General features: G+C 38.4%; 1 protein-coding gene across 2 annotated transcripts in view; it reads left to right on the forward strand.

Annotated features, from left to right (window-relative positions):
* Window positions 1-23,391, forward strand: part of LOC124872455 (mediator of RNA polymerase II transcription subunit 13-like) — a 128,688-nt gene that overhangs the window by 64,429 nt on the left and 40,868 nt on the right. For both annotated transcript variants that reach the window (XM_047372477.1, XM_047372478.1), the window contains exon 3: window positions 16,098-16,182. In XM_047372477.1, the coding sequence (XP_047228433.1) occupies window positions 16,098-16,182 (85 nt within the window). The remainder of the gene's footprint in view (window positions 1-16,097; window positions 16,183-23,391) is intronic.

Raw genomic sequence — 23,391 nt, forward strand, 5'->3', positions numbered from 1 at the left:
AAAGCCTCCCCACAACATTATGCCATGTGTCACTATGGTTATTGTGTGTCTAGGATAATGTAAAGCATGTTATTTTATCCACTCATAGCAGTTTGTAAACAGGGTAAAAAGATACATTTTTGTTTTCATCAGAAATGTATCTGATTTGATTTTTATTTGTATTGTTTTGACGCGTCACTGTTGTGAGGTACCTTTTGTTGGTCTAGCACATATAATCCAATAAGACACATTGAAGTTTGTAATTTTAACATGACAAAATGTGGGAAGGTTCAAGGAGTATGAATGTTTTTACAAGACATCGTACCTCACTTTAATAAAGCTTTCCTAGTTAACAAGATGAGAAAAACTGAAACAATGATTATGTGTTGCACTGAACTGCACAATTCCCTAAGAAAGTTACTAAAGGCAGATTTTAAGGTTATTTAAAGAAATATTAAGTAGAGAATTAAAAACCATCCTGTCAGAAATACTGAGCAGTCAGTTTACAGGCACTAAATAACAGATGGAGGATTAGTTTTAAAGCAAGACTGGAATATAAAGGATAATCCAGCATTTTGGCTGGCAATCTGCATTTTATCTCCACTGAGTATTGGCACTGAGGCCAATTTTTGTTATTTGATTTAATTTTAATTCAGTTTTTCCTTTCTGTGCTGGAATCCAAGATGCCAATTGTAATTCTTTGAGACTACAGAGACAAATGTACTTTTTGTGTATGTGTGGTGTGTGGAAAACAGTTCAGACACCATGTTCTATTCACTTATTTACTTCTCCGTGACCTCAGGGGAAACACTTAGCACTCAGCATCCATCTAGTTGTAGCATCCTAGACATTGAGAAGGATCTGTGAGAGGTATTTCTTTGTGTGCACGTACGGGTGTGTGTTGCAGTGGATAAACTACGTAAGTGACTGTCAAATTATGTAAGTATGTGGGATATTTCTGCAGTCTTTCCTTTGCACAGTTTGCTCTTTTTTCATTGCCGGAGGTTGGCTTGAAGCTTAAGCACAATTCTGCAGCAGCACACACACACTCACTCCTTTATTTGGTATCACACAGAGCTGAATTCTATCTGTCACGACCTTGTTGCCACCTTTTATTGTTCTTTCTTGTCTGTTTTTGCCTGTGTTTTTCAATTTAAATTAACTACACCTCTTAGACCTTTGGCAGCACATTCAATCTTATTTGACTTTTGATGTTAATATTTAAGCTCCAGCTAAATTGCCTTCAGTCTTGGATTACATCACTGACTTTACATTAACATAGAAAATATCTTAGTAAATTATAAATGAAGTTGTCAACACGCCCTTCTTAATGGGAAACTCTGGAATCAGCCGCAGCATTCCTCCAAATTAGTGCTGGGTTAACTGGTGAGCTGATAAATAAATTATAGAGTTTGTGTCGTTTTTGTTTACTGAATTAGACATAAATTGAAAAAAAGTTGTTAAAATATGCACAAGAAGTGAATTACTTGTTAAAATTTGAAGACAAGCATGGTGTAATGTGTGCTGTCTTGTTTATTTGATGTGAAATTTAAGCTGGAAGCAGCTGGTACTTCTCTGTTAGCATAATGTTGCAGTGTTGTGAGCTTTGTGATTGTTCTTTGTAATTTTAAATAATTAATTGTCTTTCCTATTTCCTGTTTCCCTAAGCTGATTTACTTCCTTTTGAGTTGATAAAATATCTTTGCTCATCAGATATTTACTGTATGTGTGAGCTTTAATCTTCTGTTCACTGTCTAATGTTTGTTAACATAGTTAACACTCAGTGTGTACCTGTTCCCACTTCATATTGATTCCTTTTTTGTCTGCAAAAAACCTCTCCTTGTTTTTAGCCTGATCTCTTAAAATACATTAATAACAATTCATGCTGTGTATCGTTCTTTTTTTGGCATGTCATTACATGCTCCTCACTGTAAAGACATGACATTCTTCCCTGCACTTTATTTTAATTTTAACCATTTAGCATGTTATTTTAAAGGCTTAATTATGCAAAAAGCCTAAAATACTTAACAATTTAGAACCTGAACATGTTCCAAATGGGTACTACTTAAACCTGATTCCATTTGAAAATATTTACATTCAAATCCAGGTCTTTGCTGGCATCACAACAGCTTGTCTTGTATTTGTGTTTAACATAAAAGAATGCAGAAATGTTTTTTTTTTTCCTGTTAAAACTACACATTTTCTTTTTGTGGGGCTTTTACATCTTAATGTATTAATGATTAATTAATTAATGATTTTTACATTTGATAAACTTGGGTGAAAGTACCACAGATCTTACAGTATCATTTTGTTCACAAAAAAGTGTAACAAAATCTTTTATGTCAACTGTAACAAAAATAATATTACATGCTAATTTTACAGTTACAATAATTGTATTTTTTACCATTTTTGAAATGTATGCAAAACTAAAGGATAAACATTAGCTATATTTATTAGTAATTTCAAAGTGCTTAACCTACAGAATCTAATACCTTTTTGCCATTTTTTCCCTCATAAAGTAATCCAAGGTAATAACTGGTTATTGGTCAGGCAATCTGCTCAGGTAGCCATCCTGTAGTCATTTGCTGAAAACAAGGTTTTCCCATAGTAGATGGACAGTACCTCTTTGATGAGCTTAAATAAATTTTCGAAAATAAAAGCAGCTGTTTTTGGTATGTAGGTGCTTGAAAACATGAACTAAAGATGCTGTCACACAGTGTGTTACGTTTGCTGGCATGTGTGTTTTATTTGTATTGTGTGTTTTATTTGTATTTTTTTTATTTTTTAGGCATCAACAAGTAAAATTTTATTTTAATGTGCTGTGAATGCACCCAAGTCTTCAGATAATTAGCCAAAATAATCAGGAAATAGGTGATACTGTCAGTTTTACTTTTTTTTTTTTAGTTAAGTTGTGTCAATTCTGTAGCAATGGTGCACATATACATGACTTGCAAGAGTATTTCCAAAAAATCTGTTGTAGCCTGGCTCATGTGGTGATTAAACTGTGTTTGCTACAGTGTCAAATGCATCTTAAGGTTATACTGGAATGTTGTTTTCCTATGGCATCATGTCTCCCTACCACATTTAGAGAGAAGATCAGGATGTTTTTTTTCATAGGACTTAAATTTCAAGTGCGGCTCTAGAAACACTGGAACACTGAAATTTTGCTATGGCTTTTGTCTTTAGTGTCTCACATCATGATTATTTGTGACTCCTATGTGGCTACCCCCCTTACAAAACTTTCTGGAATCAGTACTGTAGCCAGCTGAACGGCAGTGTGCAGCAACAGGCAGGGGAGGGTTGGCTGCATACAATGAGAGAGATCTTTGGTCATCTTGGAATGTTCTCTGGCTTCAAATTAGAGGCCCTTTAAATTGTAGGAATGGCATGAAGGACACTTTTGGTATTTCTGAAATTTTTAAAACCTTGAGGTAGTTTGATACCGGTATCTTGCCCATGCCTACTTTAATGTTAATAAAAACACATTATTGCTTTTCTACAGTACATTACTGCAGCGGCTTTTGTTATCTGATTATCAGTCTCTGTGGTTGTTTGCTATTAATGATTCAGCCAAAAAGACTAGGATAAGTTCCCATGAACAATAAGTCATCCACTTTATCTCCACTGATGTCAGGATCGAACAAAGAAAGCTTTGTTTGCAGCCAACTGCAGAACTTTTGACATGCCTTGCTTGTGAATAAGACATTTTACCAGAAGCTCTGGAGAGAAAATAATGTTTCTTGAAACACTCTTTCTGTATTGTTTGTGCCAGGTTTTGTTTATATTAAGTCAATATGTTACAGGTGACTTATGTATTACCTGTAAGAAATGTTAGTGTCCTCTTGTGAGAGATTTAAAAAAAAGTTCTGTTGGTGTGCAGTCTGCAGATTGTTATATGGCTAAAACAGATATATAATTCACCAAAAGAAAGGAAAAAACACTAAGACCATAATATGTCCTCTCTAAAGCTGAGACTTGATATATTCTGTGCTTTTGCTTGCAAATTCAAATTGCTTCGGCATGCCAAATCTCCACTCACAGCAAGACACGAGCCATTTTTCTATAATATGTGCTTTCTTTCCTTTTTTTTCTTCAAGTCAAAGTCCCCCATTGACAGAGCCAGTGATACAAAACAAAGTGTGTTAGATCTGGTGCAGAGAAGTAATGAGGGGAAGTTGTGTAAGGGAATAGTGTGAGCTGCTGTGTTGACATAGCCTGGATCGGTGCCAGCCATCCGTTCTTGCCCTCCACTTTAACCTCAGATGAGGAGAGGTGGAGCCTTTTTTCAGTCTGAAACATGACTGGTGGATAATTTGCTAAAGAAGATTAAGGAAGGCAAAAGATTCACGCTGACGATTCAAACAGGAAAATTCTGTAGCTATTTTTGTGAGCTTGTGTTTATATGAATGCACACTGATGGCATAGCACCCAGTCTCTTCTACTGGCTCTATGCTTGACTCACCCCCACAACTATGCAAGCAGCTCCAGCTCAGTCACCTAATTGATTCCAGATTTCCCCTCATCCCTTCACTCTTTCTCAGTCTCCTCCCCCTCCTCCTTGCTGTCACCCCTGCTCTTCATTTTATCCATCACTCCAGGCCTGCAGGGTCTCACTGCCTTCCATGGATGTATTTATCTTCCTATCATTTAAATATACTCACATGGTTTTGCAGACTGAAATTTGTTGATGATAAAGCTTTCCTTGCATAACAATATTCAGAGTAATGATATAATATTCATGTGCTGAAATTCAGAGGTGATGTACAATATGTTGTGATTATTATTATGATTATAGTATTTAATATATAATGTTAGTATTATAATATTTTATGAAATAATAATTCGGTCTGTTAAGTGTTGTCCAGTGAATACCAGCCTAATAAGGTGGTGGTATTAGGACAATAGTGAAAAGGGTGGAACGAGCTCTGGCATTACTAAACAGCAAAACTCTGCATACACATGGAATAAATTCACACAATTTCTTAAAATCCAAGAATTTAATCACAAAAATGAGTCAGCTCAAACTCAAACATATTTCAATCAACAAACTCTCTACTATACTAGAACAATCCAACTAAACTACCAAACAAAATAGAAGAATAAGGAAGACCAACTATATACAATATGAACAAGTGAATCAAAGATGGTTAAAAACCATGACCAATAAAATGATGCAAAATTACCAATTAATGTTATTTATGTTTGAGAACCAAGGATTATCTTGAGAAATGAGGTTAAGTCAGTCTTGGAACTAACTTAGACGATAATAGGTATACCTTCAAACCACCATTCACAATACAACATCAGATAAAACATTATATAAAAAAAATAATATTTCAAAGAATGATTTGCTTAATAAACAACCTTATGGATGACTGATTCTCAACGGTGTTTAATTAGCTATCACATTTAGTAAAATAATATTTAGGAAAATATTATTTATCTAGATTGGAAACTAACAACCTTTCTGGATGAATGGTTCTTAATAGACTTATAAGATGGCGGTCATAAGTCATGTGTAACCACTCTCTAAATAAAGTTGTCTTAACTTTAAAAACACAACACAGAACACACCATTAGCTGAGCAGCTAGTCTGCTAGCACCTAGCTGAGTTTTCTCAACACAAAGAAAATGAAATGTCATTAAATAAACATTATTTAGATTATTTCATTTTAAACTAATCTTCTCTGCCCAAACACTACCTCTTACGTGAACCATGCTGAGGAAGGGTTTCCAAAGAGTGCTGGTTTGGGAAGCGAAGTTGTCCATCCTGGTCATCCACATGTGGACTTGACTGTACGAAAAAAGCACGTTGCGGCATTTTCAGTGGCCACGGTGCGGCGGGGTAGCTCTCGCTATCTGGACGTGCACGAAGGAAGGCGAGTAATGCTGCGGTTCCAATGCCTTCTTCTCCAGGCCATGGGGGAAAATCCGCTTCAATTACGAATGCTTCTGGAGGCCTCAGAAGAAAAGGCAATTTGTGCATGTCTTATTACACCCTTTTTATGGATGAACGCCGGGTTCTTGAACAGCAAGTCATTAGTTTCTACATGTTTTTATGTCTCCTGCTTGTCTTTTGTAGTATAAACATGATTTCTTTAACATTGGTTTTTTTCGTGCTGTTATTTAATGAAGTTCAGATTTGTAAAATGCAGGACTATCTTATGTCACACATTTCAGATTTCTATTTGTACAAATCACTTCCTTCCACTTCACAATCATTGCATAGTGTTAGTGTATCAAAAAAAAAATCCCCCCAAGATACATTGGTGTCTGTGGTTGCAACAGGGCAAAATATGAAAAGTTCAATAGGTATGAACTGAAGGAGTGATACACATGATAACTTCATTATTAGACGTATTTCCCCTGCATGAAAACAATTTAAACTATGACTGATTTGTTAAAAACCAGCAATTTTCTGTACAGAAAAAGAATTTCTTTGTTGCACTGGTAGCTGCTGTTTGATTAACTGATCTTGTTTGACTTGTGACTACTTCATGTGTGTTTGAAGGGCTTGTTTCCACAACATGAAACTTGGAACCTGAAACAGAGAAAATAGCAACGGCTAAAGGTTAGCTCATCCTCAAACACTCATCCAGCAACTTTCACAGAGTTCCACAGCTTCAGCCAGAAAGAGTGGGCTCAATCAAAGCAGGTCTCATAAAATCTCATATTGGTTATATGCAGTTTTACTGTGTCAAATTGACCCTAGAGAGAACGTTAAATAAATGGAATACTAAAAAATAGCAAGACAAGAATCATGCAGTAAGCCTGATTACATGCTTGCTTTATCTAACACATACGATCTATTTATAGCTAGTTATGTTAGTAATAGTTTGATGCATTAGGGTTAAATAATAATGACTCTTTAATTTGGGTTAAAATTTGAAAATGAGATGGTATTAGCTAAAACTATGACTTTTTGTTTATCCTCAAACTCTAATTTGATAAAATTTTATCAGCGGGGATTTTTATGGACATGAAAGGAATATTTTGGTCTCCTGATGAATGAAAGCAGCGGAGTGACTGTTCGGGGCCTTTGTTTTCTTGAGCTTCTGTAGCGCTTTATGCTAATCTCATTTAATTATAGAATTAGAGACAGTTTTGACATTTGAGTTCAGCTTTGAGTATAAAGTTAGAACAACAGTTACTTTATGATTTATTTTATCATCTGATTTTAGGATATTTCTTTGATATCAAAAAGACCCAGTGACAACAAAGTGTTCATTTAAAAGAACTACATCACAGAATCGGTCAGATCAAGAAACAAGACTACTGAGGTGTGATGACATTCCAGTAAGAAGTATTTTTAACACTTTTATTTGAAAAAACAAATAAAAGTGTATTCCAACCATTAACTTGCTGCAGCCCAAACTTAATTTCCAATTAAAAAACAAAAGTTAATTAAAAGCAGTCTTATTATTTGAAAATTAAGTTCGAATTTTTGGAATGCTAAGTTCAGGGTTAGTTTAGAGTCAGAAATTCACATGACCATTTACCTATATAAATACTGTTCAAATAAAAGTGAGCTCTTCATAGTTATTACCTAATTATCTAATTCTGTTAAACATGATTTATTAAATTTACAGTCTAAATGAGTATATGCCCTTTTGAATATCTTGTTGTAATATTATATTTCATCACTTTTAGAAGGGAAACATTAAAACAGTGCAATAAAAATAAAAAGAGATAATTAACATGTTTGTAGAAAATATTTTATGTCTACAAATCATGACAGCCCCATTTCCACCCAGTCAGGATATTATTAGCCCATTTATTGGTGGATTAGGCAAATAAATACTTTTTGGAACCTCCTCACAGGTTATAAATATTTCTATAATTATTTGCAGCTTATGTTGTATTGTGTCATTTTGGGAATCTCCACTGGTGTCTAATAAATAAAAAGTATGATCATTTCCTTCTAAAGGGCGAAACACATAGGGAGCGCAGTGCAGAAGTAGAGCAGCTACGGGAGCCAGAATGTAGTGGTATTTGCATTTGCTTTATTCAGTAACATTGACACTCTTGAATACTACAGGATCACTACCTTGGTGTGCCAGCACCCAACTAGATGCCAAAGCTTTTCATAGAAAATAATGGGGCTGTATTTTTCTACGCATGTCAGATGCAGCTGATTTGCATTGCCTTTAAGTTTCCTCAAATTTGTTAGAATTGACAGTGGGCAAATATTGAGTTTTATACAAAGTGTGCGCATTACTTTGGTGTTTTTGGGAAGCGAAGTTGTCCATGATGTACCGGTGCTCTGTTTTACTTTTCAGGCCCTAATGCTCACCATCAGTTCCACATTACTGCCATATTAACAGCGAGCACAAAAATAACAAACTATTATAAGACTATAAATAACAGGAGTTGTAGGCCCTGGTCAGTGACATGCGATGGGCTTCATGACTGGTGAGGCACAAGTCCCTCTGGAGTCAGATTTGCAAAAATATGAACCCTAAATAGTCTTATATTTCAATTTTGACCTTAATTGAAGCATTTAAATCTTTTAAAAGTTTTAAATCATGCTTTAATCACTTCCATACTGTTCAACAATACAATATCAAGGAAAATAAAAGAATGCTTCATATAAGGTAAAATTTAATTATTTAAAATTTTCTTTTCATTTTGTCTGATCTCTTTTTTTATTAAAATAAAAAAATTGTGTATGATCTTATCTTTATTTGTATATAAAGTCCATGGATGCAAGTTGCATTTCTCAAGTCTTTTAAAATCTCCTGGTTTTCACGCATATTTGCGTTGTGCACGCTATTGTTCAGTCTATCCTGGCCGTCTAATGCTAAGTTAAATTTGTGTACTCCACACTGTTTTTGGGTGTACAACGCCAGTTGAAAAGAGGGGGTTACCTTTCTCCCACTTGTCTGAAACAGATCTTTCAGCTCTGGAGTTGGTCTTCCTCTCTCTAAAACCTCCTGTTTCAATCCAGTTTAGAACAATCCTTTTCCAGATTATAAAAGTAACCTTCCATTTTTTCAGACCAAATTTAAATAAATATAAGGTTACAGGACTTGTTGGTGAAAACATCTCTGCCCTCTGCGTAGCTGAAGAGTACATAGCGTCGTGCTGTTAACTGTCTGTGCCTATGGGGCTTGGCACTGCCCCCTATCAGTGCGGCACGGTACGTTTTGCCTCACCCTGTCCATTTTCACTTCGCATTTTTGGCTGATGAGAAAGATTTAATATGTCACACACATTCATTAAATATATTTGACAGACTGTGGAACGTCAGCATGTTTAATACACATGTAATCCAGCATGTATATTGGGGATTTAAAGAGAGACAGGAATGGACATGCGCCAACTGCCTTCCTCAATCAGTGCCATTGGTGGTGAGGCACAACTATTCACTGCCTCACAATGCCTTCCTCCCATGTATTTCAATCAGCAATGCATACATTCAATAGTTTTGACTGTAAACATTTTGAAATCAAACAGAAAACTAATTTATACAACAGTCAAGTGGCGAAATAGATGTTCTCTTATTATTGCTAGTATTTTACTTGTCATGATGCCTCCCCTGACTGCACGTCACTGCCCCTTGTACTTCTTGTTTCTTTCTGAACGGTCTTCCTTCTGTTATTGTGACATCCATCAGAGTTCTGCATGGGAAACTGCCCTTTCTTGAGATGTCCTATTTGCAAACTGCCTAATACTGTATAACCAGAGCAGCTGTTCTGTGATTTGGAGAATACTGGCGTCAATAAATGTACAAAAAAGAGGTTGCCAATAAATCAACACTTGAAAGCTTTAATAGCATTATTGATGATGTGAAAGGAGAATTACTTTTATTTGTGCTGATCCAAAAGCTCTCCACAAAAATGGGTTTCTGGATATATAACAGTCAGTTTTTATGGCCTTTTAGTTTTCCTGGGTGGCACCTTAAGACCTTATCCAGCACCTAAGGGTGTTCACAAACTACCTATACTCATCAGTTTGACTGTAATAAAAGTTCTCTAGAATTTAGCACTGTACAGGTGTGTGTTTATGTGCACAGTTTCTCCTATAACTCAAAAGCTTTTATGGTCTTAACACATGACTGCATTTTACCAACTCCGCTACAAGGTTGGGATATGGTTTACAGTACTTTAAAACAGATTTCTTCTGTTTTTGCTTTTTTTGTCACACTTTAATGTTTCAGATAATCAAACAAATATTATCCAACAAAAATAACATGAGTAAATTTCAAATAAACTGTTCAAACCGTGGGTTCCTTCATTAAAGTAATTACACTACCAATTAAATTGCGAACAAACTTCATAAACCAGATCAGGAAATCAGGCCCAATTATTACCAGACCTGCAGAATCAGGAAATCACTTTAACTGACTATCTGACAACATAAAGTAGACCAAAACATCTCAAAATGCAACAGACCATGTCCTAGCTGTCCAGGATTGACTGGCTACCCAAACCACTCCAAGAGAGCATTGTCATCTCATCAAGGAGGTTACAAAGAACCCAAAACAACACCTAAAGCACCATAGTCCTCACTTGCTGCAGTTAAGGTCATTGTTCATGATTTGAACAGGGTTAGGGTGATGGAGATGGAAACTTCCCAAAAATTACACCCTTGGGAGAGGCACGTGAAAGCTCATCTCACATTTGCTAAAAACATCTTGATTAACCATAAGCTTTTTGGAAAATATTTAGTGAAAAATCAAGAGCACAACGTTTTAGAAGCTGATCATCTCATTACATCTGGTGTAACATCATTTGAAAATTAACTTGATACGATGATGTCAGTCAAACATGGGGTGGCAGTGTGCTGCTTTACTGCTTAACAACCTGGATGTCTTGCTATAATTGATGGAATTGTGAATTCTGCTCTTTACCAAAAACTCCTGATGTCTGATCGTTGGTTTGTGAATTTAAGCTCTTGCTTACCAGGGTTATGCAGCAGGCCAGTGATGTGAGGCATTATAGCAATTCCACCTGTGAATTACACAGGATGAAGGTTTTGAAGTGGCCTAGTCAAAGTCCGGACTGAAATTTGATAAGATGCAGAGGCATAACCTTATATGGGGCTTTAATTGTCAGAAACCCCCCAATGTGGCTGAATTACAGCATTTCTACAAAAGAGAGTGGGCCTAACCTCCTCGACAGCAATGGCCACTCATTGCAAACTTTCAATGGCAGGTTTTACAGCCAAGGGTGTCGCAACTAGTTATTGGGTTTAGAGGGCAATTGCTTTTTCATTCAATCCCATGTTGGCTTTTGTCCTCCAATAAAAGAAATCATTATTTAAAACTTCTTTTATATTTAATACAGTTATCTTCGCCAGATATTAAAATTTCTTTTGGGATCTAAAACATTTAAGTCTTATAAAAAAAGTCTGTGGGCAAACATAAATTTTACAGCACATCCCAGCCTCAGTAATTAAGCATCAATCAGTGATGTTTACTAAAGAAATTTACGTTTAGCTTTAATCTTGTAAGAAAACTTTATTGTATTTTTAAATATAGCCATACCTCTCTTTCAGACTTTGACAAACACATTTGCAGGTTGCTCCAGTTCTCTGTAATCTAAAAGCTTGTTGAGCCATGCATGAGTACATCCACTTAGGAAATGTATAATTACCATCTTTATCCCTGTTTCCCTGTGTCAATCTTTGCTCTGTTTCGCTTTCCACCCATCTGTGCAACATCGTAAATGTTTTTTCTCTCTTTCTATAGATGAAAGCACAATGAGCAATCACTAAATACTAAAAGAATAGCAAAAAGAGACTGATCTCTGCTCAGACAAGTGGCAGGGTAGCTAATTACTTAAGGAACGTTTGGACAATGAGTGAATTTGCACACACATCATACTTGGAGCTGATGGCACGCACCCTGCAGAAGACACAACATAACATCACTATGGCTGATGTTATCGATCCGAGACAAATGAACAAATGAGAGACGGGGTGTGGGGGTTTGGGAAGGAAATGTGGGGTGTGGGGCTACCATGCGCAAGATAGAGCGTTGTCACAGCTCAGGTCCCGCCTTCTCTCCTTCTCAGATTAATACCAAATTTGTATTTGTTTCCACAGAGTTGAAGCAGTGAGTTGTCAGTCCCTCTTGTGGTGTGAGACACGCAAAGTTGGGAGATGAGACAGAGAGAAAAAGACTGAAGGACAAACATGGGGAGGTGGAAATCTGGGGCTAGACCTGGAGGATGCTAAAAGAGAGAAAGAGAGGTGGAAAGAAATTAAAGAGTGGAAGTGGCGACCCAGTTCCATCACTGCTTGTTTGTGTTTTGAGCTGTGCGGCAGTTAAGAGCATTGTGGCACGAGGACGAGGGAGGAGAAGGTTGTGTGAAGGAAACATACATTTGTGAGAGCATGAACTCACTCCCCACACATCATGCAAAGTCAGGCCCAACTGCATGTTCTACTGACAGCACTGACTTTTGACCCATGGCACATTACTAAAAAAACATTTATACTGACAATAGTAAGACAATTATAAAAAACACATTTTAAATTGATCTAAAAGTAATAAAACACATTCAAATTATGGGACTTGTGAAAATCATGTAAATCAATTAGTTGTACTTATAGCCTTAGCAAAACACATGAATGTTGTTAAGCTCTCATTTTTATTATCTCTAAATCATAAAGTCTTACAGTGAATTAAAACAAATGTTTTAAACTGCAGAATTTCTTATGGATTTTCCTGCTGATCTTTGGCTTTCAGTGTGGATTATTAAATGTCTTTTATTGCCTGAATTATGTATTGATTAGTAGTTTAAAAGCTAAGCTGGATCAGTAATAAGCCATTGCATTTCTGTTTTAAATCACTAATTTGAATTATTTCTAAAAATATCATGAAGTTATTTTTTTTTGTAAATGAGTATCCTATTTAGACAGCATTTGCTTTATGTGCTTTGTTGGTGTTTTGTTTTTAGTGATCCAGGTGTAAGTGTACAAAACACTCACAGTCTGATCTATGCCTTCCTCTACTTGTCCCTTAGTTATACTTCTTTTCCAAACATTTTCACTTCTGACACCAAACAAATAAAACAACAAAATGTAATGATGGCACTGTGACTTATAACATTGTTTGTCACTTTGTTCCTTATCAAACATTACTGTTGACACTGACTGAAAATGACTTCTAGGAATTCCCAGAGTTATTACTTCTCATCTCCTGATGTTATCAAAATGGGAAACTTCTTTTTCTAAACTGGAATTTCCCCAGCATTGTTACATGCCATTTAATGCTCATTTAGTCAAAAAGATTTAATGCAGCCTGTTGTTTTTTTTATTCAAACAACCTGTTTAATTATTTATTTATTATAAATAAGCTACTGCTTTTCTATGAATTCAAATATACTTGTCCTAATGCTGGTTCTAATTCTGAATTTATTTGTAATTTACTGAATTCAAATGGAATAAATTGCTCTAAATAGGGTGGTAGAAAACCAGATTTGTGGTCTCCCCCCGACAAGGTATAAGCAGGTTTCCACAATAGATCAATAGAACCCAATTGATTTAAAGTGAATTTAACTGAACTGAGTCAAAGTGAATTGGATTCAATTGACCTGAACCGAATTAATATGAATTGAATTTATCTAGACTGAAATGAATCAGTTCTAATTGGACTGAGCTGAGTTTGACTGAGCCAAACTGAATCAAATCCAATGGAAGTGCACTATATTGAGTTGAATAGAAATGAATTCATTAAAACTTAATTCAATTTAAGCCAACTGTGAAGTAGACCGAATTGAATTGAAATAGATGCAACAATTTGGCCAGGAATAAACAGGCATATAGAAAAAATTTATGTATTGAACTTAATTAAACTGAATTAAAGGGTATTTACTGAACTGAGTTAAGTTGAACTGAACTGAAAATTGAATTGAGAAATAAGAGGATTTGGTGAAATGGAATTGTTGGGTTTTCAGTTCTCATATTTGATAACAAAATGCATGTACGAGGAGACAGGCTATTAAATATAACCCCTATGTTTCTTAAGTAACATAAACTGAAACCAAACTCATGATCAGTTCACGTTGTTCGTTTAATATGTGAAGCAAGAAATGTGTTTGGGAGGGGTAATAGTATGAGAGAGACCAGGGCATACTGCATTCTGTGCCTTTACAATATTTAGTTGCATTCATGTAACTCCGTCTGTGATGACGGATTGATCGTAACACTATAAAAACCACCACTGCACTTAGGTGGGCATTAAGTGTTTACAGCCTGCTCGTTCCCTGGCCTCTTCTGATTAATTGGAGGTAACATCTAAAAATGTGACAGTTACCGGCTGACAATTGGGAAAGATGTCAGTTTCACGGGGTGTCAGTTTCACACTCATTTGGGATATTACTGCTTTGAAATATCAGACAAATGTATAATTTCACACTCAATTTTTCTATATTTATAATGATTTATTGTGTGGTGTTTGTGCAGATGTTCTTGTGGATGCCTGACCTTAATTTCTGGCTACAGTGATTTGTCACACCTTGCATTGATATGGCGCAGTGAGCTGGCTTGCTGACAACTGCGATTTAAACAGACAAACAAGCAATCTACATTAAACGTGACTCCTAAAAATATGCTACTTTCACTTTATTGAGATTGGTGACACACTGAATGCAGCAGGAATTTTTGGGAGCAAATGTGAAAATTTTTTCTTGCTTACGGGAGTCACTGTAAGAACATGGTTTTAAGTTCTTCTTAAGAAGATGTGCTGAAATGATGGAGGGGTGAGAAGTTAGTTACATAGATTTAGACTAATGGGGGGTCAGGAGTTTACTGCCTAGCCTGCCACAGGAAGAGGGAATGAAGATGGCTTGTAGGGAGCTAGGAGAGCTGGTAATGAAAAAAAGGTTGGTGTTTTTTTTTTTCAAGAGCAGGAGAAAGAAGAAGATGTAGAGACAGGGAGAGCTAATGAGTTGAATTTTCCAGAGACTTTGCATTCTGCTCATGGTGCTCGCTGTATCTCTCTCAGCTGTGGAAGAGCTGGCTGGAGCGAGCTTCCTGTCTGAGCCCTGAAGCAGGAGTAAATGAGGGGTGGGTAGGAAAGGGGGTGTTGGGAGCAATAGAACAGAGGAAGGAGGAGAAGGGGAGGAGGGTGGGGGTGGCAAGGAGGGAGGGAATCCAGTGTTGAAATTGAATGCCAGGGCGCCATGTTCTCACCGCCAGCGTTTCCATGGTTACAGGGTAATTCTGGCGAGTAAGGAAATTTCATTCACTTTGGTTTGAAGAAGACAAAAACAAGGAGAGGGGGTATTAACAAAGCAGCAGAGGAGGAAGGAATACATACTAAAAAAAAAAAAAAAAAAAAATAAGGGAGGAGATTTTAAAAGAGAGGCAGAAGGAAAAAAAGAAAACATCTAGTGGGATTTATGCCACCCATCCCCCAGGCGAACTGCCTCTCTGCCTCTCATTCCTTCTTTTTTTCTTGTGTATTCCTGTGATGCTTGGTTTGTTTGCCACCACCCTATCAGCAAACACAACACCCACCCACAGTCTTCCAGTTTTTCTGCAGCCCTGCAGGTATACGATGAAGAACAAAGAGAAACACTGCTAACTGGCCGCTGTGTATGTTTTTGTCAGTGTGTATGTGTGTGTGTGTGTCTCCTCTTTAGGGGGAGGGCAAATATGGGGGTTGGTGCTGGGGTAGATTTAGGAAGAGGTCTGAGAAATCGGGAGGCTGCAGAATAGTTCACGAGACATGTGTAGTCGCTGCTTAAGCCTTTGCCAAAGTTGATTTAAGCATATTAAACCGTTAGACTCCCAAAATTACAAAGGAGAACAGCTAAAACAGTTGTGTGCATGTAGGTATCTAAGCACGCAGGCATGTGTAGCAACCTATACAAAAACAGACACACTCACACTGTCTGTCTAACAAGGGTTGACAACTGCAAGGGGGGTTGACTGGGATGTCAGTGCAGTCAGTGTGACAGCTGTACAGCCAAGCAACCCCTGTACACGCACACACACACACACAAACACACACACACACACACACACACACACACACACACACACACACACACACACACACAGATGTGGTATGTGTACATCAGCATAATTTCTGATACCATCATCTAAATGATATTATCTGTGAGTCTAATAAATTATAACGTTTCTTTTTTTTCCTTCTCTTTCAGTGGCTGAGGAGGGGCTTTGGGAGTGTGGACTGTCCTACGAGTGCAGGACCCTCCTTTTCAAAGCCATACACAACCTGCTGGAAAGGTAAAACTGATGACCACTGTACAGAATATCAGGGGGAGTCACAAAGTATCCCCTTGTCCTATAATTTGAAGTTACCATAGTTAAACAGGGTTTCAGAAAGGAAAACCTAAGGCTTTTTAGGATATCTTAGGGCTAATACTATTTTACAAATTTAATGACTGCATTAATTAACAAAAACTAAATCAGTCAGAATCAGCTTTATTAATGTATTAATTTAATTTAGCTAGGGTTTCACTCTCAATTAGGACATTTCAGTTCCAGAAATATAAAAGGGAACTAAATATAAATTTGTAAATATTTATATATACAGTGTTTTTACAAAAAAACAAAGACATTGTTAAATTGTGCGAGTATGCATGGTATCAATCAGGGCACTCTGATTGTTAAGTGTTCTTTAGAGAGACAGCCTGGGGGAAGAAGCTGTGTCTGTGGTGGCTGATTTTTGCAAATAGCGCTCTGAAATTCAGACCCAAAGGTAAAAGTCTAAACAGTTTGTTTGCAGGATGTGTGGGGTCTGCAGAGAAATTAGCTTTTCCTGACCCTAGACCTGGTCAAGTCCTGGATCGAGAGAAGGTCACCTGTCCTGTTTTGTGGATGAGCCAAACCACACAGTGATGCATGTGCACAGGACAGACTAAATTGACTAAATAATGGTAGTAAAGAAAATGATCAGCAGCCCCTGGGGAAGTTTGTACTTCTTAAGTTGCTGTTGTAAACACAGTCTCTGCTGGGCCTTCTTATGAACAGTGTTGTTGTGTGAGGAGCAGCTCATGTCCCAAGAAAGGTGGTTTCTAGAAACCGGAAGTAATCCACAGCAGTCATTGTATTGTTGAGGATGGCGAGGGGAGGCAGTGCAGGGAGTCCACTTTCATCTCCACTGTCTTGAATGGGTTAAGCGCCAGGTGGTTTGTCTGCTTCTCCAGTAAATCCCATGGGGAGCTGTTGAACCACCAACTAAGATTTCAGTGAGGCTGGGGTCGATTACAAATCGAGGAAAATGCCTAGAGAGGATGTTTAGGAGTTCCTCTCTGGTGTAAGTGATCACAGAATGGCAGAGAGCAGAATAAGCAAACAAAAACATACAAATTACAACAGAGCGAAGTACGGAGGCTGTTATCCACAGTGGCATCTTGGATGAAGTAACTCAATGACTTTCTTAATAACTTATATTTAACTTACTTAAAATTTAGGTGAGTGAAATCTCGTCTCTCGTCTCGTCTCGTCGTCTTCCGCTTATCCGGGACCGGGTCGCGGGGGCAGCAGACTCAGGAGAGACGCCCCGACGTCCCTCTCTCCAGACACCTCCTCCAGCTCCTCCAGGGGGAGCCCAAGGCGTTCCCAGGCCAGCCGAGAGACATAGTCCCTCCAGCGTGTCCTGGGCTGTCCCCTGGAACACCTCCCAAGGAAGGCGTCCAGGAGGCATCCGGTATAGATGCCCGAGCCACCTCAACTGGCTCCACTCGATGTGGAGGAGCAGCGGCTCTACTCCGAGCCCCTCCCGGATTGCCGAGCTCCTCACCCTATCTCTAACGGAGTGCCCGGCCACCCTACGGAGGAAGCTCCTTTCAGTCGCTTGTATCCGGGATCTCGTTCTTTCGGTCATGACCCAAAGTTCATGGCCATAGGTGAGGGTAGGAACGTAGACCGACCGGTAAATTGAGAGCTTTGCTTTTCGGCTCAGCTCTCTCTTCACCACAATGGACCGGCACAGTGCCCCCATTACTGTGGCAGCCGCACCGATCCGTCTGTCGATCTCCCGCTCCATTCTTCCCTCACTCGTGAACAAGACCCCGAGATACTTAAACTCCTCCACTTGAGGCAGGAACTCCCCTCCAACCTGAAGAGGACAAGCCACCCTATTCTGGTCGAGTACCATGGCCTCGGACTTGGAGGAGCGTATCCTCATCCCAGCCGCTCACACTCGGCTGCGAACCGCCCCAGCGCATGCTGTAGGTCTTGGCTAGAGGGGGCCAGCAGGACCATATCATCCACAAAAAGAAGAGACGAAATCCAGTGGACCATGTTCTCCGCATCTATTGTCGATGCTGCTGCCTGTAGCTGCGGCCGTAAGGTCTGCGGTGCCTGTCGTGGCGGCAATCCCCGAACCCGGTGGTGGACAACGGCAGTAAGGGACGCTGTCAAGCTGAAGAAGAAGTCCTATTGGCTGTGGTTGGCTTGTGGGACTCCTGAGGCGGCTGACGGGTACCGTGAGGCCAAGACTGCCACGGCCCAGGCTGTGGCAAAGGCAAAAACCCGGGCCTGGGAAGAGTTTGGTGAGGCCATGGAGAAGGACCACCGGTTGGCCTCGAAGCAATTCTGGCAAACTGTCCGGCGCCTCAGAAGGGGGAAGCAGTGCGTCGCCAACACTGTTTATAGTGGGGGTGGGAAACTGCTGACCTCAACTGGGGACATTATTGGGCGGTAGGAGGAGTACTTTGAGGATCTCCTCAATCCTGCCATCAGGCATTCCCTGGTGGAAACAGAGGCTGGGGACTCAGGGTTAGACTCTTTCATCGCCCAGGCTGAAGTCACCGAGGTCGTTAAAAAGCTCCGCAGTGGCAGGGTTTTCAGGGGTGGATGAGATCCGCTCTGAGTACCTCAAGTCTCTGGATATTGTAGGGCTGTCATGGTTGACACGCCTCTTCAACATTGCGTGGCGTTCGGGGACAGTGCTTCTGGACTAGCAGACTGGGGTGGTGGTCCCCCTTCATAAGAAGGGTGACCGGAGGGTGTGTTCCAACTACAGGGGGATCACACTCCTCAGCCTCCCTGGTAAGGCCTACGCCAGGGTACTGGAGAGGAGAGTCCGGCCGATGGTCGAACCTCGGCTTCAGGAGGAGCAGTGTGGTTTTCATCCCGAACACTGGACCAGCTCTATACCCTTTACAGGGTACTCGAGGGTTCATGGGAGTTTGCCCAACCGGTACACATGTATTTTGTGGACCTGGAGAAGGCATTTGACTGTGTCCGTCGTGGTGCCCTGTGAGGGGTGCTCCAGGAGTATGGAATCGGGGGCCCTTTATTAGGGGCCATCCGGTCTGTACAAGCGGAGTACGAGTTTGGTCCGCATTGCCGGCACTAAGTCGGAGCTGTTCCCTGTGCATGTTGGACTCCGGCAGGGCTGCCCTTTGTCACCAGTCCTGTTCATAACTTTTATGGACAGGATTTCTAGGTGCAGCCAAGGGCCAGACAGGGTCTGGTTTGGGGACCAGTGGATTTTGTCTCTTCTTTTTGTGGATGACGTGGTCCTGCTGGCCCCCTCTAGCCAATACCTACAACATGCGCTGGGGCGGTTCGCAGCCGAGTGTGAAGCGGCTGGGATGAAGATCAGCTCCTCCAAGTCCAAGGCCGTGGTTCTCGACCGGAAAAGGGTGGCTTGTCCTCTTCAGGTTGGAGGGGAGTTCCTGCCTCAAGTGGAGGAGTTCAAGTATCTCAGGGTCTTGTTCATGAGTGAGGGAATAATGGAGCGGGAGATCAACAGACGGATCGGTGCGGCTGCTGCAGCAATGGGGGCACTGTGCCGGTCCGTTGTGGTGAAGAGAGAGCTGAGCCGAAAGTGAAGCTCTCGATTTCCCAGAAAACTGTAAATCGCCGAAACCCTAAGTTACTTTAGATTAAAAACCTATTTGGTTAGAGTGGCCTTTGACTATGCCATCTAATCATTATTAGTTACGTTTTCAGTACAATTTTCCTTTCATTTTCTTATCCATCATTCTATTCTCTTTATTTTATTAATTTATTTTTTTTAAATTACCTCTGTTGTTTGATTTTCCGTATCATAGTAATGTTTTTCCGTATGTACAGCGCCTTGAGTGCCTTGTTGCTGAAAAGCGCTATATAAATAAACTTGACTTGACTTATTTCAGCAGTCGGAACAAGAAAGCTAAAAGTTAAACATATATGCAACCTTTTCTGTCCTAAATTTCATCTTAATAAAATTATAATCTGTGCGTTGAATCACTTGCTCAAGCACCCAAAGCTCTCCTTTCTGAGTCGTAGCCATCTGTTAAATGAAGCAGCACATATTTGCTCTCTATTAAGTTAAGCCTCAGTGATCATCACAGGGGAAAGGCAGAATTAACCTTCTTATTACCTTGGAGCTGACTCCTTTTATAGCTTACTGTTTCAACACTAGAGGGATCACTTTTGCTTTGCTTTTGTACAACTGCAATGTGCTACACAAATGCATCTAATAAGGGTCCCATGATGTTATATAAAGATAAACGCTTTGTAAAGGTTGCTGAATTTCAGTGATACTTTTATTAATATATTGGGAAAACAATGCAATTAAATTAGAAGTGAAGTTAATTGCTATAAATATGTTTTTCCCATTATGAGTCTGATGTGTTTGTTAAGATAGCTCGGCTCAGGCGCTCAGCGATATGTTTCATTACAAGAAGGTGCTCAGTGTCTGAAGGAAATCAACTAATGAGACACAGACGTTTTGTTGAGTCAATAAAGGGAAATGTCTTCCACCAGATTTATGGGGAAAGATTTATGAGCCAGTGCAGCAGGCTTTTGGGTGTATTATCATTTATTAGAAGATATAAAGTATCCCACAGCTTTAATCTGCTCAGAGATCAGCACATGAAAGAACTATGTGATAACTGGTTCCACTGTTATTTTAAAAGTGCATAGAAATAAAAGTAATACATCAGTAATGATAAATGACAAATACACAGTATTAGTAAAATTGCCCCAAATAATACTAGGTTTTGTTCGCTGTAGAAAAAGGCCTCCTTATCCAGCACTTCTGTGCTCTTTTTCAGTCTTTTACTACTTTACTCTCTTCATGTCCTTTTCGGATGCATACAAATTATTTAAAGCTGAATCTTAGCTGGTAAAGTTTGCATTCCTATGGTCTCCATGTGTAGGCTTGACGGGGAGGTGTTAATGCATTTTAAATATTTTATTATTTACAGTAGTTTTCTCCTTTACTCTTAAATGAATAATAGTGGGCAACTATGCCAGTTAAATTTAATTCACTGGTGTCATTCTTATCAGTTTGCTGGATTTAATGCTGCCTTTTTCTGTTTGGATCAGCCAATGTGAAAATTTGCACCTAATGTGAGTAAAAATAACTATGCAGTGAGAAAGTTTGAACAGAGACTTTAAAGTTTTATTTAGTGGCGAAACCTCATCCTTTGAACAGCAGATCATATTTCAAATTAAGGCCCATCCCCTACTGTGCATGCCTCTGTTGGCTGTGATGAAAAGCATTAATACAAGTTTCTGTAGCAGGCATAGTAGAACTGCTCTGAACATTTTCTGAAAAATGCCAAAGGTGCTCAGGATATTAGGCTTTTACATTTGGTTGTGTTCAAAATAAAGTAAAGAGATCATCTCGGAAAAGAAATTAATCTTACAAGAAGTAAAACAGAGCAATCCATTATTTAATATATCTAAAAATTGTGTCAATGAGTTCGCTGCTGGATTACACCAGCTTTATAGTCTGTATGGATGGGTGTACACATTTTCAAATACTCAATTATGACTTGAATACCCTGAAAACATATTTTTATAGTTTTACTGTCCAGTGACAGTTACATTTATAAAAGTGCTTCAACAATATTTACATTTTCTGAACAAGAAGAAAAGAAATAGAAATTCAACCCATACCAATAGCTAGGTTGTGATATTTAATTCCAAATACAAAGAAAACTACTGAGTAAAATTAGGAAATTTTAATTATTAGAAATAGGCTACAGACATAAAGGTCATACATCATACATAGCACTAATAAAACAGCTATTAAAGTATTAAAAAATTGTAGATAATTCCTATAATAAAAATTAAAGATCTTACTATTGATTCTCAAATTGTTCTAGAATCAGTATCTCTAGACATCAAATATTTTTTAGCTTTTAACTTTTATATAAAACATAAACATCCCAGTCAAATGGAAAAATGAAACTCTGCCATCAAAATATCTGTTAAAGTAATAAAAACATAACAATACAGTGTTACAGAGCAAAATCTTTAACAGTTTAAAGATCTTACCTATTAAATGACTCAAATTGCTGTAAAATGGATATCACAATCATATAGGTTTAAAGTCTGAAACCATATTAGAACAACAACCAAAGATGTGCAAAAATAAAACATAGCATTTGTAGAAAACTGTAAAATTCTAAAAAATAAAACTCACCTGACACTTTAGCCAATTTCAGAAGATACTTTCCAGTCAGAATCTAGGTCAGGATCCGTGTGTCTTTTTAAGGACTGAAGGTGACCCACCAATGACTTGAAATGTAATTTCAGGAGCAGCACCATTTTAACTAATAAAGCTATTCTCACTTGATGTTCCAGATGTTGGTTTTCTTAATATAACCTCACTGCATTTACCAATGTGTCCTCTTCGGTGGTTAAGTGATAAAAGGCCAAGCTAGCTTTCAAAAGGGGCATGTCTTTTCAGGTGAAAAAGCCTTAAGTTTGTGTTTTGGCTAATGAATTGCCTCAAACTGATATTAAAGTGACATATTTCCAGATGACCTCTACACTAGCTGTGTCTCTGTGTTGGATGCTGGTTGGTTATTTCATACCCCAACGAATCCCTCTGCCATGGGATGTGTTTAATATCGACCACATCAATTTGTACCCGCATTAGAGACATTTGGTACCAGCTATTACAAACTATACTTAAAATGAATTGTCTGTTATATGCTAATAGTCTGCTGTAAAGAAATGTTCTTATATATTTTAAATAACTCTAATCTACCAAAAGGAGGCTTCTTAGACCTATTTTAGTTTTCTCAGGAATTATAATCTCATATTTCATGAGTCACTTGTCCCAAACAGAGATTAGATAAAAAAAAAAATGTTATGACTCTCTAAGGGGATTTAATTTGCAATAATATATAAGTATTGTATTGTAATGTATAGGTATGAAATAGAGGTAAAAATGAGAGAAAAGTTAAGTTGACCTAAATAATTGGTGTTTCTATAGACGTTACGTTAAAACACAAAGTAGCATTTTAAAGCTCTAACATTAATTCACTGCTTGTTTTACAGATACACAGTCAGAGACTACAGAGTTTATGTCCTGATGGTAGACATATTTTAGATGATGTGGTAACCTACCTTTGAGAATTATTAATAATGATAGATTCGATTGGAAATGAAGGGCAATACTGATTCACAATTTAGGATGTACGTATTGCTATTCATCAACCTAGAAGATTTCCTGCACATAGTGACAAGCACTTTCAG

Source organism: Girardinichthys multiradiatus, chromosome 8 (genome assembly GCF_021462225.1).
Source record: "Girardinichthys multiradiatus isolate DD_20200921_A chromosome 8, DD_fGirMul_XY1, whole genome shotgun sequence".
Classification (NCBI taxonomy): Eukaryota; Metazoa; Chordata; class Actinopteri; order Cyprinodontiformes; family Goodeidae; genus Girardinichthys; species Girardinichthys multiradiatus.